This window comes from Taudactylus pleione, unplaced genomic scaffold (genome assembly GCF_031769625.1).
Source record: "Taudactylus pleione unplaced genomic scaffold, aTauple2 ptg000114l, whole genome shotgun sequence".
Classification (NCBI taxonomy): domain Eukaryota; kingdom Metazoa; phylum Chordata; class Amphibia; order Anura; family Myobatrachidae; genus Taudactylus; species Taudactylus pleione.
This window is the reverse complement of record NW_028284516.1, coordinates 28292106-28310722: the sequence shown is the minus strand read 5'-3', so window position 1 is coordinate 28310722 and position 18617 is coordinate 28292106. Positions and strand designations below refer to the sequence as shown.

At 44.9% G+C, this 18617-nt stretch overlaps 1 protein-coding gene across 1 annotated transcript in view; it reads left to right on the top strand.

Annotated features, from left to right (window-relative positions):
- The first annotated feature begins 231 nt into the window (after positions 1–231).
- Positions 232–18617, top strand: part of PREX2 (phosphatidylinositol-3,4,5-trisphosphate dependent Rac exchange factor 2) — a 435974-nt gene continuing 417588 nt past the window's right edge. The window contains exon 1 of the mRNA XM_088471582.1: positions 232–629. Within this exon, the coding sequence (XP_088327708.1) occupies positions 489–629 (141 nt within the window). The 5' untranslated portion in view covers positions 232–488. The remainder of the gene's footprint in view (positions 630–18617) is intronic.

The following is an 18617-nucleotide window of genomic DNA, read 5'->3' as shown; positions in this document are numbered from 1 at the left end:
AACATCCATCTCCCCTGGTCACAGCTCCTGCCCTGTGATTGAGCTGGGCATTGTTGGCAGGCGATACTTCCCAAGGTTTCTGCTTTCTTTCCTGCCATTCATTGGAGGATGAAGGAGGGGACATCTCCTTAGGGGGTGGGTGATGGGGAAAGAGGCAGGATCCAGGATGAAGGGCTGGAGTCACATGGATACAATCTTTTGATGAATGTCCAAATTTCTTCTTCAGCTCTCAACCCCACTGGCTGGATATCTGCAGTCATAAGGAAACTTTTTTCTATAGTGTTGTTTTTTTTTTTAAAGGGGTTTATTTTATTTTATCTCACATTACTCTAGGGAACTTGAAGGGTTTGGGGACACGACCATGCCTTTGAAGAAGAGAAAACACTAATATAAGAGGATTTATCTACCTACTGGGCTAAACTTTGGATAACTTTTCTGCATTGTGCAAACGACCTGGTGGGTAATCAGGAATACACTGCAGCAGGAACATGACTGAGGAACATAAAACTGATGGCAAAGGGGAGAGTGGGAGAGACCTGGAAAGGCAGCTGAGGCTCAGGGTCTGTGTTCTCAGTGAGCTATGGAAGACTGAGAGGGACTATGTGGGGACTCTGGAGTTCCTTGTCTCGGTGAGTTGTGTGATGATGGGGGATGGGGATGTCTTGTTATCACTGCTCAGCCAGCCAAAGTAACGGGATTATTGGAAGGCACCAAAGAAACCAAAACAAAAGGTGACACAAAAAGAAATAGACTGGTGAGAATAATTATCTCCAAAAACAGAGGTTGAAGTGTCAGCCATGAATACTACTCCTACTACTAATAATAATAATTAATAATAATAATAATAATAATACTTCCCTGACGGGTGAACTTATTCTAAACTAAATAGAAACTATTTCAAACATAAACATCAAAAATGCAAAACAGCAGCAAACAAATACAAAACTTTTTTTTTTCTGAAATCAATTTGCATTATACAAATATTTTAATAATACATTGTTACTTATATAATATTGTGTGGGCAGTTATTTTAAAGGTTACTCTGGTTATTTTTCATCATCCTGTGCGTTTGCTGTAATGAGATGCACTCTACCTTTAGCTAAAATCGCGGATTGGGAATATTGCTTCTCTAGCTGTTTGCAGATCACAGGAGCTGTCGGATAATATAACAGAAGAACCTCTCACCTCTCAGTGATTTATTTTTACTCTGATTGTTTTGTGGTCTCTGAGAATGTGCTGCAATGCCATGTTCCTCTGCAACACAAAGCACACACAGTGCCCAATTGTGCTGAGGGGAATAAAGAGGCAGTGTGATTACTGTGGTACATGCATTGCATGGACAGAGGCTCATCCTGGGCACTGCTGTAACGAGCTGACAGTTAGGGGGATGTAATGATACAGTGTGTCTGCAGAGAACAGTACCTGCTGAGTAGATCTGAGGTCTGTCTCCTCCACAAAGATGGGTTATGAGAATCTATGGATTTCGTTCTGATTTGTAAATGGGTCATTGGTAATTTACTTTTAACTACTGTGTTTTTGTATATAATTTGTCTGGCTGGAGACCTAGGGGTCAATTTACTAAAGTGAGAGTTTTTAGAAGTAAGTTTTAAAAGTGATGTTGCCCATAGTAACCAATCAGATTCTACTTAACATTAAACTAGCACCTCTAGAAGATAATATCTAGAATCTGATTGGTTTCTATGGGCAACATCACTTTTAAAACTCACTTCTAAAAACTCGCACTTTAGTAAATTTACCCCTAGGGTTAGGTAACTGTTTGCTTGTAGATAGGTTTAGGGTGCCTGCAGGTTTTCAGTTACTGTGCAAGTCCTAGCATGATGCTTGCTAAGCAGGATAGGACATTTGTATTACTATGGATGATGAACCACAGATTGCCTACTAGAGCTGTATAAAGAAAATCACTCCTATACGTTATAAAGGATAAGTTTGTTCCTAGTTGGCGCAAAAACTACTGCACCGATTTTCATGAAAACTACATCATTGTGTAGTGGAAACTCCTAGAAATAACCTGCACTTTGTTTCATCTCAATCCGTTACTTTAAAACTGAGCAATAACAAAAACAAAATGTATTGACATTATCAATGCAAGAGATAGGTGTGGCACCATGCGCGTGGCCGGTAAGGGAAGGGGGCAGAGGTGCTTTGGATCCACGTTCAATTAAATAGAATAGGCTACATACCAGTGTAAAGGGCACACAGTGACATTGGTGTGAGTGGTGGGTGAATGCATTGCTACCACCAGTCTGTATAGCGTTGCTGGTTACATTATTATTATTACCAGTTATTTATATAGCGCACACATATTCCGCAGCGCTTTACAGAGAATATTTGGCCATTCACATCAGTCCCTGCCCCCAGTGGAGCTTACACTCTATATTCCCTATCACACACACACATATACACACTAGGGGTAATTTTGCTAGGAGCCAATTAACCTACCAGTATATTTTTGGAGTGTGGGAGGAAACCGGAGTACCCGGAGGAAACCCACGCAAGCACAGGGAGAATATACAAACTCCACACAGTTAGGGCCGTAGTGAGTATCGAACCAACGACCTCAGTGCTGTGAGGCAGTAATGCTAACCATTACACCGTCTGTGCTGCATGAAGCTTAGGCACTAACGGGGAGGACTAGGGTTAGGGTGTGTGGTGGGGAGTGTTAGGGTTAGGCTGCAAAAAGGGACGGTTAGGGTTAGGAGGAGAGGGTAAATATACCCGACCCCTGTCAGGACACCAACCATCGGGATGCTGCTGTTGGTATTCTGACAGGAGGCAACCCGACAGCCAGCATTACATTGTGCAGCAAATCGTGCCACATATGGTATGAGTCTCGCACTTGCGAACAGGTATGCGTGCTGTGTTCTTACCCTTGATCCATAGGATTGCATGGTGCAAACGCAGCACGCGCCATGGCGTACCATGGCACACGGAGCCACGGCAAATTGCATGGCGTGATTCGTGCACACGTTTGCAGCACAAGCGGCAAGGATGTAAGAGGACCCATTTGTACAGAAAATGTAGTTAGTATAATTACATACATATGACAAGCTGGGTTCCTACCAACTCAGCTGTCAATGTGTCTCGCAGTCAGTGCAGAAAATTCTCCTATGATGGCATGACACACAGGAAGGTCACCTTTGTGTAAAGGTGGCTGTTGTGTCTGGTCTGGAGAGCTGCAGGTGTATCTATTGGTTGGGATCCAGGTAATTTGAAGCTGTGGCTTTGAGGCCTGACATTGGCTGGGCTGAGGCTCATGGGGAAAGGGCAGGCCCGTCATGAGCCGCGCCGGGCCACGGTAAAAAGGGGCATGGCCTAATTGCAGCCGGCGTGGCCACGCCCCTGTAGGTTAACAAAAAAAGTTTTGCCCCCTCAGCCCGGCGCATAACCAGTGGGGGGCGCGGCCAGCTTGATCGCTTCCCCCACAGGCATATTGTAGTAGCCTGCTGTGGCTGCTTCTTAGCAGCCGCGAGCCGTCTCCAGGGCAGCCCAGCACACAGCAGCGTGTTTTTTGTACCCGCTCCTGGGAAAGGGGGTGGGGGAGGTGTATCAAACATTACAGAGTGAAAGGGAAGCAGTAGGGCAGCCAAAGGACGTAATCCCGACCGCCAGATTCCGGACTGCAAGGCACTAATGACAGTCGTCAAAATCCCGACGACTGTCATTAGGACAGCCACGGGGGGGGGGGGAGGGTTAGGTTTAGGGTTCCCAGGGGGGATTTAGGATTAGGCACCCCCAGGGAGGTTAGGTTTAGGCTAGGGGAAGGGAGGGTTAGGGTTAGGCATCCCCGGGGGAGGTTAGGCTTAGGCACCCCCCGGGGGATTTATGGTTTAAGCTGCGGGGAAGGTGGGGTTAGGTTTAGTCACTTAGAGGAGGATTAGGGTTAGGCATTAGGCACTTGGGGGGGAGGTTAGGATTAGGCACCCCTAAGGGTTAGGGGGTAGAGTTAGGTTAGTATGTACTTACCGTAGGGTGATCAGGATTTCCTCCTCTGTCGGACTGCGGCTGGCGGTAAATCATACTGATTCCGAGTGAAGTAGTTGCTTAAAGCACCCAGTCAGCTTCTACTGTAACCGTCATTTCAAAGACTGCTAGATAAATGATAGCTAGAAGCTGATTGGTTGCTATGGACAATTTCTCCACGTTAACTCCAGAGAGCCCTCATGCACGCCGTGGAGACACTTATTGCCGAGCAGTGGTACTGCAGAAGATCACTAAGGCTGACTAGTCTGATTGCTTTGGCTGGCAAATCATGCCTCCACTGGCCCACAGCTAAAATAAGGAGGCTGATTCCTCCCCAGAGGAACAGAGAGTGTCGGCTCCTCCATATGGCCCCATTAGTCCACTGGCCAATCCGCCCCAAGACGACCACCTCAGCTGCTCTAACATTAAATCCGCACTAACAGGGTAGACACAACCTTGCATCTAGTAATGAGATAAATGAGCAGAGTGGTGCATTTTCATGGTATTTCCTGCCATTCCCACTATACTCAGAGCTGGCAATGATTGGGTCTTATCCGATACATTCAATGAAATAAAACAATTTCCATGCACATTGTACATCTATGGGGAAAATGATTACGCTGGATATCATGTCCCCTTTCCATAAGAGGCCTATTGATTATTATGGCTCAAATTTGAACATTTTATATCTCCTCGGCAATAGAAGAATTTTAAGGTACAATTTCACAAAAAAAATCAATACCGGCTGTAAGAATAAAAGTACTCTTACCAGTCACCAAGCTCACGCATGTACTGGACGCCGAGAGAGGGAGGGGGGGTGGGTACTACTTACCTGGGCCTGGACTTGATGGAGGGGCACGGCGGGAGCCTGAGTTCGAGCCCGCTCCCCCCTTCCTGTCAGCAGCCCAGCACACGTTGCTGTGTGCTGGGCTGCAGTGGGAGACTGCTCACTACTGCTGAGCAGCAGTCTCCTCTGTCTGTGGGGGGAGCGATCACACAGAATGCCCCACCCCCTGGATTTGCGCCAGGCTGGGGGCATGGCCAAGCCTCCTGCAAATAGGCCATGCCCCCTCACCGAGGCCCGGGCTGGCTTTCTACGGCTATGTGCATGCATGACCTGGTATTGCCGTGTACAGCGCCCGGAAGCCAGGATTTGGCTACACACTGGAAGGTGTGTGTGGACGTGGCACAGAAAAGTGGGAGGCATGTGGAAGGGTGGTTAGAAAAATGCAGGCTTGTTGGACCGTTTAAACGCCATTTCATGGGCATGCATAAATTAGTCATTGCGATCTCATTCACAGCATGAGAGTTCTATGCATATCAGGAGAGCTGCAGTGTTTGCTGCTAGTCAGATTTGACATAAATGCTACATGACTGCCCGACAGAGACCTAACTAAGGTTTTTGGTGCCTTGGGCATATTGAAAAATGGCACCCGCTGCCTCCACTACTGCTTGGCTGGCGCTGGGAGCAGGCACCTGGCTGCCACTGTCTGTCACTGCTGCTACACTTTCAGTGCTGGGATCTGACATTTAATCCCAGCACCGGCATCTTTACTGCCGGGCCTGCCACGGCGCCCAGGACACGTGCCCCGCTTGCCACTCCCTAAAAATGCCTCTGCTGCCTGATCTGATACTGAAGTTTACGCTGTTGCACGTTGTTGGACGGATATGAGAAGACAGCAGTGGCCGTCACTATTCTCGGCTATGCTTTGGAAGGCATTGGCATATTATAGCAACTGCGATCTGTGAGAGAATGCAGCTGCATTTGCATTAGTGTACTTCTCTGAATCCTGCCCCCTGTTCGTCTGAGTATGTGCGAGGGCTAGTGCATGTGCAATGAAGCCCAGTTTTAACTTTCTGTTCCCAATTCACTTTGTAATGCCGCTGAATGTGACACTGCATTAGAACATTACATTTTCCTGACATTCTTTAAAATGCTCATCTGACACTGTCGTAATGATTTTATCACTGGTTTTGTGGCATTTTCCTTCCACACTAATACTTAACATCACATTTGGCAGGGTTACTAACCATTTATACATTTACTGACTTTCCGAAAAATTTGATTCGATTGATAGAAAGATAATTTTTCAGTAAAAATATAGCACATTTATGAGTGTAATGTAGTACATATGGATTCAAATTACTTTGGGGATCTTATTGGATTACGGAGAGCACTTTTCTTTAAAATGCTGAGACTTCATTTGTTTTACTATATTACAGTACATTACCTTAAAAATTGAAACTCAGCTAAACACACCTATCTTAAAAAATTTAATCTATCTGAAACTGGTATTTCCTTGCCTAGTGTAATCTGTATTATATACAAAGCAAATAAAGTAACCAGAATCAGTAGACCAGTCATTTTCAACCACAGTGTCCCGTGATTGTCAAGTGTGCAGCGGCGGTCAGCTCAGTGCACTTGTACTGTAGTGTGTTTTATTCCTGTGGAGGCCAATGTAGTGTGTTTTATTCCTGTGGAGGCCAATGTAGTGTGTTTTATTCCTGAGGAGGCCAATGTAGTGTGTTTTATTCCTGAGGAGGCCAATGTAGTGTGTTTTATTCTTGTGGAGGCCAATGTAGTGTGTTTTATTCCTGGGGAGGCCAATGTAGTGTGTTTTATTCCTGTGGAGGCCAATGTAGTGTGTTTTCTTCCTGTGGAGACCAATGTAGTGTGTTTTATTCCTGAGGAGGCCAATGTAGTGTGTTTTTATTCCTGTGGAGGCCAATGTAGTGTGTTTTATTCCTGAGGAGGCCAATGTAGTGTTTATTATTCCTGAGGAGGCCAATGTAGTGTGTTTTATTCCTGAGGAGGCCAATGTAGCGTGTTTTATTCCTGAGGAGGCCAATGTAGTGTGTATTATTCCTGAGGAGGCCAATGTAGTGTGTTTTATTCCTGCGGAGGCCAATGTAGTGTGTTTCATTCCTGAGGAGGCTAATGTAGTGTGTTTTATTCCTGAGGAGGCCAATGTAGTGTGTTTTATTCCCAAGGAGGCCAATGTAGTGTGTTTTATTCCTGTGTAGGCCAATGTAGTGTGTTTTATTTCTTAGGAGGCCAATGTAGTGTGTTTTATTTCTGAGGAGGCCAGTATAGTGTGTATTTTTCCTGTGGAGACCAATGTGTGTGTTATTATTTTATGTGGGAGCCAATGTGTATGTTCAATGTGTATGTTTTGTCATTGGTCATGCACACCGGATCGCTGGATGGTGTGCCTTGGCAATTTTAAAATCTTGTGTAGTGTGCCTCGAATTGAAAAGGTTGAAAATCACTGCAGTAGATATTCCAAGTAGGGTAGTTTAGTAGTGAACAAAGAAACATTGAAAATGTTACTATAGCTTTGGACATTAGGTAGAAAATTTTGTTAAAATATGAATTTTTTCTTTTTAACATATTTTCTACTAGCTTAATCCTTGTGTGATGTTTTAAAGATGTCTCTGTGCAATTTATTTATTTATTAACATTCATTTATATTGCACCAGCATAGGCTGTTGCATTTTACAGTGGGAACAAAACAGTAATAAAACAAGACTGGGTAATAATAACACACAAAGAGGTAAGAGGGCCCTGCTCGCAAACGTACAATCTATAGGGAAATAGTAATTTGATACATGAGGATAAGTGCTCCATATGACAAATTGATCCAGACAGATGGCAGAGGTTCTTAGTGGGGGTTGGGTATGGGATGCCAGCACTCAGGATCCCAGTGGTTAGAATCTCAATGCGGCATCCCGAAAGGGTTAGGATACTGACACCTGCTGGTAAGTACCCTAACCCTACCACTACCCCTAAACCTAAGATTCCCTTCCCACAGCCTAAACCTAATCCTCCATCCGGCAGTCTAAACCTACCCTCCCCCCCACAGCCTTTCCCTAACCACCCCCCACAGTCTAACCTTAACCCTCTCCCTAGTGCCCAACCCTAACTCCTCCTCCTAATTCGAATACTTACCGTGTGGTTGCTGGCAGTCGGGATGCTGGCACTGGGATTCTGACTGGTGTCGGGATTCTGACTGGTGTCAGGATTCCGGTGCCATTATTCTGAGCACCAACATCCCGACCGCTGGGATGTAACCGACAACCCCTTGGTGGGCTGTATGATCCAGTCACACTGCAATATTGACCTGTGTCGGCCAGTCGGCTGTGTGAGTCTAGAAAGAGAAAATCCGTCAAGATAAGTGTGGACTGAAAAGAGGGCAGTAATTGGGTAGAATAACTTAAGGAGGTTCCGGAATTGATTTGCTTGCCTGTAGAGGTGAGATTCTCTACAGAAGCTAGAAGAAAGGGCAATTCATAGAATGAGTGCAGCCTGGAAAAAGTCCTCTAAGCGTTAATGAGACCAGGTAGTGAGTTAGATGAGAGAGGTAAATCTTGTGCAGAGCGGAGGATCGAGCTGGGAGATTTTTTGTGAAAAGAAAAGAAATGTATGTTGGTGTAGTTTTGTTGATAGCCTTATGTGTAAGCAGAAGTAGTTTATATTAAAGTCAGTAAAATACAGGTAAGCAATGTAAGGACTGACAGAGCAGAGCAGCAGCAGATTAATATTTTCAGAGGAAGAACACTCTTCATTTAAAATAGATTGTAGGGGTGTAAGTCTGTTTAGGAAGAGACCACGAAAGGAGATGAGTGCATGAATTAAAATTTTTGCAGTGTCTTATGTGAGATATGTGCGTGTTGTGTATACAGATGATGTTCTCATACACTGTGGCTTCAGTCACGCCAAACATCAGTCACTGGGGATGATTCAATTCCAAGTTAGTGATGTGCCATTGGAACAGTGGGCCTGATTCAGAGCCGGACGCTCTGACCAGAGCGCTCGCTCTGAAGCAGGGCCGTCCTACATGAAAATGGAGCGGCCTCTTGGACGCTCGCATAGCTGTGGGTGACCACCCACAGCTATAGCGAGCGGCCAGTATGATGGTCGCGATGGTCAAGACCATCGCGACCATCGGGCTTGCGACAGAGACCCTGCGGTAGGGTCTCGCTGCCGCCAGCCCTGGAGTGATTTTGGCTCTATCAGAGCCAAAATCACTCTCACTGACATCACTACTGATGTCAGTGGGGCCGGCTTCAGACAGTAGGCGTTCCCATGGGAACGCCTCCGTCTGGCAGCAATGCCCCCGGCATGCCCACCTAAGGGGGCGTGCTGTCAATCAACATCGACAGCACGCCCCCTTTGGTGCGAGACCCGGAGCGACGGCTACCCCGTCGCTAGCCGGGTCTCGCGCATGCACACGACGGAGCTCCCTCCATCATGCGCATGCGCAGTAGGGCACCATCGACCCGCTTGCGAGCGTCCTGCGCTCGCGAGCGGGTCTGAATCAGGCCCAGTGTTGGAATGCTTGTAACGGTGGCAGGTCATCGCGAACAGCTCAGTGATTTTTTGCCTCACACCCCAATTGTTGTGCACAAAAAATGTGTTATGTTTCTCTACTGTAGATCAATTGGGCCTCTGACTTTGCTACAATAGGTCACTGGTCGTCTTTGAAAGTACAATGTAGGTTAAGTACAGAGAGGAACTAGAAAGGATATTGCCCAGCAGAGTTACAGAGAACACTATAACAACCATTTTTACTAACCGCACCGGTCTCTTTTAAGGATATATAAATTTCCCAGTGGTATCAACGTGCCATTGTGCTGTGGTTTTTGGCTATTTATATATAATGTTATTGGAATTTGTTGTCCTATCGACTATTAGTTGATTCAACCTTTCTTTTGTGCTAGTGTGAATTCGTGCTACTTGTGTCATTTCCCAAGTCATCCAAATAACAGAAAAACATTTGACCTTGTCGAGATTCGACTGTTTTTATTTGACACGTAGCTAAGTGTGTTGTAGTTAAGCTGAACTTCGTAAATGACCTCCACAATCTACAATAAAATGAAGTTATTACCTAACAAAGTACAAATGTGTAAGTGTGCCCTAGCCCCTGGCAACCAATTCAACCATCACTTTCATTGCCTGACCCCCAATCAGATCTTGTTACTACAGGTGATAGCTGACACTGATAGAAGGCATAGTTGGCCGCATTATACAATAGTTTCTCTGTACACTAAGCACATCTAAAGCAGTACAGCTTCAGTAGGTCTAGCAGCACTACAGTCATGGCCAAAAGTTTTGAGAATGACACAAGTATTGGTTTTCACAAAGTCTGCTGCTTCTGTGTTTTTATGATGGCAATTTGCATATACTCCAGAATGTCATTATTATTATTATTATTATTATCCTTTATTTATATGGCGCCACAAGTGTTCCGCAGCGCCTTACATAGTACATAGAACTAATAAGTGAACAAGAAACAAGTAACTTACAGTACATTACAGTGCAGGACAGGGACACAACTTATATACATTGCTGAAATAGTGATTAAAGCACTCACAATAAGCTGCAGGGAGTTGGCGGTCCCGTGTTAGGTGCCCTAATGGGGAGTAGAGAGTAGAAGAAAATGTAAAGAGAAGCACATGAGGGAAGAGGTCCCTGCTCATGAGAGCTTACATTCTAAGGGATGAAGAGTGATTAGATGAATTGCAATTAATTGCAAAGTCCCTCTTTGCCATGACAGAGAACTTAGGACCTCATTCAGAGGCGGTCGCTCGGGAGCGATCGGTCGCACCCAAAGTGACCGAGAATATGCAAAATGAGCGCTCAGTCGCAAAGCACATCGTAAGAGCGGAAACACCCACAACAATGAAAGCACACCTCCTATCTGTACGGCCTAATTCAGAGTCGGTCGCAGGTGGCAACCTACGTCAGCACGATTAACACCTATAACATTGTTAATTGCCTACAAACATCGGTAAAGGCAGTAACCATCGCCAGCACTCGCAATGCTTAAGGTAGACCCTGGGCTACCCTTAGCTCTGCGAGCAGTAGCGTCGTTATTGCAACGAGATGACGTGTGTGATGACTCGCTCAGTAATATATGCACGCCCTTAAAACGCCCTTTTTAAGGTCATCCCCGCCTGCGTGCGCACCACCACACCCCCGTTCACAAGCACCTTCCCCTGTAACCACCCGCAAACGGTACAAAATGTCAATCACAGCTACGACCTTGTAGTGACTAGCGAGCAAGAGGATTGCAGTCGGGAAGACAGGCTTGTGCACGCACACTGCCAGGTACACGCATGCGCAGTTGAAAAAAACATCGCTCGCTACGTCCAATCCCTCCGTGCGACCGCCTCTGAATGAGGGCCTTAGGGCCTGATTCAGAGCCAGTCGCTCTGACAGAGCGCTCGCTCTGAATCAGTGCCCGCCTATTTTTTTTTTAGAGCGGCCTCCTGGCCACTCGCATAGCTTTAAGTGACCACCCACAGCTAGTGCGAGCAGCCAGGATGATGGTCGCGATGGTCAAGACCATCGCGACCATCAGACTTGCGACGAGACCCATGTGGTAGGGTCTCGCTGCCGCAAGTCCCAGTGGTCTTCTTGCTCTTACAGAGCAAGAAGTCCACCCACTGAAATCACTTGTGATGTCAGTGGGGCCGGCCCCAGACGGTAGGCGTTCCCATGGGAACACCTCCGTCTGGGCAGCCACGCCCCCGGCCCGCCCACCAAAGGGTGCGTGCTGTCACTCAACATCGACAGCACGCCCCCTTTGTTACGAGACCCGGAGCGACGGTTTGCCCATTGCTATCCAGGTCTCGAGTATGCGCACAACGGAGCCGCCTACGTCGTGCGCATGCGCACTGGGCCAACATTGACCCGCTTGCGAGCGCTCAGCGCTCGCGAGCGGGTCTGAATCAGGCCCTTAATCCCATAAACAACATTTCCACTTCATTTCAGCCCTACCACAAAAGGACCAGCTGACATCATGTCAGTGATTCTCTCGTTAACACAGGTGAGAGTGTTGACGAGGACAAAGCTGGAGATCACTCTGTTATGCTGATTGAGTTAGAATAATAGACTGGAAGCTTTAAAAGGAGGGTGGAACTTGAAATCATTGTTCTTCCTCTGTTAACCATGGTTACCTGGAAGGAAACACGTGCAGTCATCATTGCTTTGCACAAAAAGGGCTTCACAGGCAACAATACTGCTGCTAGTAAGATTGCCCCTAAATCAACCATTTATCGGATCATCAAGAACTTCAAGGAGAGAGTTTCAATAGCTGTGAAGAAAGCTTCAGGGCATCCAAGAACATCCAGCAAGTGCCAGGACCATCTCCTAAAGGTTATTCAGCTGCGGGATCGGGGCACCACCAGTGCAGAGCTTGCTCAGGCATGGCAGCAGGCAGGTGTGAGTGCATCTTTACTAACAGTGAGGCAAAGACTTTTGGAGGATGGCCTGGTGTCAAGAAGGGCAGCTCTCTCCAGGAAAAACATCAGGGACAGCATGATATTCTGCAAAAAGGTACAGGGATTGGACTGCTGAGGACTGGGGTAAAGTTATTTTCTCTGATGAATCCCTTTTCAGATTGTTTGGGGCATCTGAAAAAATGCTTGTCCGGAGCAGGAAAGGTGAGCGCTACCATCAGTCCTGTGTCATGCCAACAATAAAGCATCCTGAGACCATTCATGTGTGGGGTTGCTTCTCAGCCAAGGCAGTGGGATAACTCACAATTTTGCCTAAGAACACAGCCATGAATAAAGAATGGTACCAAAACATCCTCCAAGATCAACTTCTCCCAACCATCCAAAAACAGTTTGGTGACGAACAATGCCTTTTCCAGCATGATGGAGCACCTTGCCATAATCCAAAAGTGATAACTAAATGGCTCAGGGAACAAAACATCGAAATTTTCGGTCCATGGCCAGGAAACTCCCCAAACCTTAATCCCATTGAGAACTTGTGGTCAATCCTCAAGAGGCGGGTGGACAAACGAAAACCCACAAATTCTGACAAACTCCAAACATTGATTAGGCAAGAATGGGCGGCCATCGGTCAGCATGTGGCCCAGAAGTTGATTGACAGCATGCCAGGGTGAATTGCAGAGGTCTTGAAAAAGAAGGGTCAACACTACAAATATTGACTCTTTGCATAAACTTAATGTAATTTTCAATAAAAGCCTTTGACACTTATGAAATGCTTATAATTTTACTTCTGTATACCATAGTAACATCTGACAATGGTGTAAAAGCACTGAAGCAGCAAACTTTGTGAAAACCAATACTTGTGTCATTCTCAAAACTTTTGGCCATATTTGTGTATTCCAGTGTGTATAGATGGCACTCAGGGTCTCAGCAATGTTACTAAAACACAGGCAACGCCAGTATTGTGAGATAGATATATATACAGTCAGGTCCATAAATATTGGGACATTGACAGAATTTTCAGATTTTGGCCTCTATTCACCACCACAATGGTTTTGAAATGAAACAAACAAGATGTGCTTAAAAAGTGCCCCTTAAAAAGTGGGAGGCACATATAGAAACCGTTGTAATTCCTACACCGTTCACCTGATTTGGATGTAATTACCCTCAAACTAAATCTGAAAGTCTGCAGTTAAATCACATCTTGTTTGTTTCATTTCAAAGCCATTGTGGTGGTGAATAGAGGACAAAATATGAAAATTCTGTCAATGTCCCAATATTTATGGACCTGACTGTATATATATATATATATATATATATATATATATATACGGAAGAAGGTGCGGCACTCGGGACTCGGAATTGTTGATGCTATACTCCAGTCTGTGTTTTATTTCCGAGTCCCGAGTGCCGCACCTTCTTCCGTATATGTTCATAATTTTGTGAGGGCACCGACCACAGTTATCCACGATCATTGGGAGTGCCGGACCAGCGGTAATTATATATATATATATATATATATATATCAACTTATAAATCCTAGAAAACAGAAATAGGTTAGAAGATTTGCATTTTAGATGTTTTGTAATTGGTCAGTTCGAAAGAAAGAAAATTCCATGGAGAGAGAATCTGTAAAACCGAGGGAGCAGAGATGACATTAACTGTGACAGAGTTTCTCCCAATACAACTTCCACACTGGTACAGGCCATTTTGCAGAATACTGGTAACTAGTGGTGGGTGATTGGTGACACTGCCCAGGACACAAGGCCAAAGGTTGGTATCGTTGCTGCCCCAGTAAATCCTGTGTTTGGTTTGCAGAGTGCTGTCTCGTCTGCAGATCCCCCAGAGAGCCACGTGTCGTCTAGACTGCAGATACCCAAGAGAGCCACTCTGTTCACCCTTAGAATGCGCCGGGAGCTCAGCTTCAGGTTCTGGTGCTGCTCGGGCCCCTCTTCGTAACATCATGATGTCTCATGTGCAGGAGTGGGACAGGTCCGGCCCAGGGCACATTAACAGCCTGCAATGAGTCTGATAGTCTATTATCAAAACCAAAAATAAAGATACTCTACTCCCTGGTGATACTGGTCTCAGCATAAGCGCTGATTGTACTTATTGCATCTCTGGCCAGAAGGGAACCCTGCTGCCTGAACATTGCTACTGTAGGTCACACAAGTGCACTGTGCACGTGGACACGGTCTCCCAAATGAAAAGTATAAAAAAAAATAACGCATATCTGTTGTTACCATCCTCAGCATAGGAGGATAGTCGGCTGTATAGGTACAAACATTATATAAACAAAAGTGATTGGACACTGAAAGTAAATAGGTCAACAAGATATTATTGATGTCAGTACTTTGTAGGTTCACCACGTGCAGTAATTACTGCTGACACCCCTCTTGGCAAACTGTCCACAAGTTCCTGGACAGCAGCAGGGGGTATGTTTTGCCATTCCGCCTTTAGTACAGTCACCAACTGTGACCCTGAAGAAGGTCAAGTTGGCCTAGAACACACCCGACACACCAATTTGTCCCAGAGGTTCTCAATGGGGTTAAGATCTGGACTCTGAGCTGGCCAGTCCATCCAGGTTACCACATTTTCTGTATACCAGTCCAGCATCGCCCTGGAAACATGACAGGTGGCATTGTCGTCCTGATAAAAACATTTGTAGTTTCCACAGAACTGCAAGTTGATGGGCCTCGCTATGATGTATTCTTGTCGAAACCGTCACATTAGTGGCCATTTGGAACTCGTATGCAATGGTATGCATGGTGTGCATTTGGCTTGCTTGGTGATGTCCAATCACTTTTGTCTACATGTATATGCAATAGCAAGCATGGCACTGATAAATAGGGAGGTCCCTAAATCTGGCAAAACTGGATGTTTTTTTGCCAGATTTAAGGAACTTCTTCACTTTGATAAATACACCACTTATGATCAGGACCATTATGTGCTCAACAATATGTACTGCTCTTTATCCTAGATAGTTATAAAAATAGCAATTAATGGGACGAAGGAAAGGCATATCAAGATAAGAGAGACACGTAGAGGATTTAGGAAATAAGGAAAGGTTTAAGGAACCACGCATGAAGGTTATAATATAATCAGTTACAAACCAGAATTGCAGATGTCGGAGTCTGGGCTCCATGTGCTTGTTCATTTCCTATGACTTGTTTCTGGAACTTTTCCCTTTGAAAAAAAAAAACCTTCTACTACTCAGCCCCCTGCAGAACACTTAGGGGAACCATCCCCTGTGGCTAACTTCCTGCCTAGGATGCTGCCTTTTATAAACTTCCAGTCTGATACAATGTTTTGCCTCTAATTAGTATATGCTCACTCAAATTGGCTATAGTTATTATTAGTACTCTTTACATTGGCAGCTAATTTCCTTAGCATGATGAATAAGCAACATTTTAGGTTAGAGTTTTTAGGAAATATAAAGCCTAACACAGGAATTGCCACTCTTACCACTCTCTTTGGTGTTGAATACCCTTTTGAAAATGTGTAAAGAATTTAACCTTTGTTTCCTTTCTCATCTGTATGCAAGCACAGTGCCCACTTCTCTTAGAATGTGTTTGACCAATGCTTGTAGAAACTCATAACACCGGATGAAAAAGATGGTACGCCATTACTGAGAAAGGGAGAGAAATCTCATTCTCAGTGGCACTGTTACTTATTAAATTGCCAATACATTTAAACAACATACAAAATATAAAAGTACATCAAATTACTATGTTATAACACATTTATTAAAACAGAGAAATAAAATATAAATTTTATTGTAAAGAATAACACTAAAACAATTGTTTTGATTAGTTATTATTTTGTCATATGTACCTGATATTTAATATAGTGTTGTTGCTGAACAGGTTAGTAGCTACTGTAGAAGTAATACACTGAGATCGGCATTGGGATTGCGATGCACAGAGCTCCCATAACTGTCAGATGCTTTCTTTAACAGCAGCTGTTTGCTGTCATTTTCTAAGCTTCACTGAAAAATGACAAAGGGGGAGGTTTATCAAAGAGGGATGGCCATCAACCACCAATAGTTTACTACCAACAGTCGATAGTTTCGCCATCGATGGCAGAAAGCCATTGGTTTTCTGTCATCGATGGCAAAGTGGAAACAGATATTTTTTTTCCTGCTCCTGATGGAGCTTAGCCCCGCCCCATTGTGGCCACTAAGCCCCACCCCTATTTATTTGAATGCCAGGCACCCGGCAGCGGTGGCGATCAAGTGGTGCAAACCATCGATGGTTCACCATAGATGTTTATTGTACCATCAATGGTTATCATTGATGGCGCCATCAAAGGTGACCATCGATGGAAAAACCACCCTATTATCAAACCCTCGAAAGAGGACAAGCGCATGTGTTACCCATAGCAACCAATTAGATTCTGGCTATCATTTTATAGATAGACTGTACTAAATAAATAATAGCTACAATCTGATTTGTTGCTATGACTAACTCCAGTGGTGCACACAAGGGGGTTTCTGAGTTTCCAGAACTCCACCACCACCTCCCCGGGGCCCTGATAAGAGGGGGCGGTGCTACAATTATGCAAATCCTGTTGCTTCAGCCCCTCCCCATTGTACCTGTGATTCTCAGCGCAAGGTTCCCACTCACATCAGCAACCTGTCCTGCTGTGCTGCACAAAAGTGTGTTATATAATATGTCTGTGTAAATGTTTCATGTAATGTGTATTTATATATACGTATATATATAATTGTGTATATATGTATGCATTTACCCTCCCCCCATTCACAAACAAATCCCGCATTTGCCCCTGCTTATATATATATAGCATATTTTTCTGATGTCACACATGCAGGGGGAAGGGTGGGGGCAAACTGTGGTGCTGAACCCACTTATAGTGCTAAATAAAAGCACGTAGAACAAAAGTCATGCAAAATAATGTATACTATTATTATGATACATTTATTATACAGAGATTTACTAAGCTCTGAAAGTGATAAAGTGGAGAGTGATAAACCACCAACCAATCAGCTCCCAACTGTTACAGGCTGTGTTTGAAAAATGACAGTTGGGAGCAGATTGGCTGGTGGTTTATCACTCTCCACTTTATCGCTTTCAGAGCTTAGTACATCTGGCCCATTATTTGAACTTATATTATGCTGAACAGACATAGAAAATTATATCAGATACAAACAAATGTAACCTATGCTCTTTAAGTACTTCACAACCATCAGCTCGTACCTCAGTGAATCTTGACCTGCTGTTTTATAATGGCACATAAAGGGGGTTTCCAGCCTGCCGGTTCTGGAACTAATGCTGGGTACACACTAGACGATATGTCGTCCGATCCGGCGGATCGGAGCGACATTTCGTGCACATAGTCTAATGTGTACCCATTACGTCGCTGACGATGTGCGCTCCCGCGTGTCCCCAGCGACATTCGCCATCAGCCCTGCATACAGGTCCGACGGGCGCTATCAATAGCGAGGGCCATGCTGCCGATTGCAGCATGGCCCCCGCCGTCGCTCCATTGCTGCTGGCTTTGACAATGTCTGCTCCCCCGCCGGGTCCCGTTGCGGAAGATGTCGGCACACTACAAATCGTCAAGGGTGTACCTGGCTTAAAGTCTCAGTGACAGATTCCAGTTACAGGGGATGTATTTAATACTTGACATGGATATAAGACCGACAGGGTCATAATGTTGACAGTCAAAATATTGACAGGGGCAAAAGGTCGACAGTGAAAAAATGGATGTTGACTGTCAAAATGTCGACAATCATGGGGGTATATTTACTAAAGTGGGTTTTTAGAAGTGGAGATGCTGCCCATAGCAACCAATTAGATTCTAGCTATGATGAAGGTGCTAGATAAATGTTAAGTAGAATTTACCCCATAATGTCGACAGTCTAAAAATGTCGACAGTCAAAACAAAGACAGTTAAAATATATACATATCATAAGGTTGACAACCAAAAGGTAAGCATAGTTAAAATGTCGACAGTCAAAATGACTAATGGTGACCAGTACCAGTGAACCTGTCATGTCAGACTGATTTCAATTAGCATCTCAGATGATACTACCCTCCATTGTAATGCTAATTGCAATGAAACTGATGGAACAGGGCATGCTGGTATGTGTAGTCCCACAGTAGCATACACTAATTGCTGTGGCTGCTAAATCACATCATGGTAGTGCTGCTGTTAGGGCCAGCTCAAGCTGTGACACAGCATACACAGCAGCATACATTAATTGCGGTGGCAGTAATTGCCGCAACCGCTAATGCCCTTCATAGTAACACTAAATAATTGACAAGGATAGCAGCACTTTTGAAAAGTCAAAATGTTGACATGCCTATATTTTGAATGTCGGGTAAACCACTGTATGTGTGGTACTCCGAATCCTGGGAGTACCACCTCTGAAT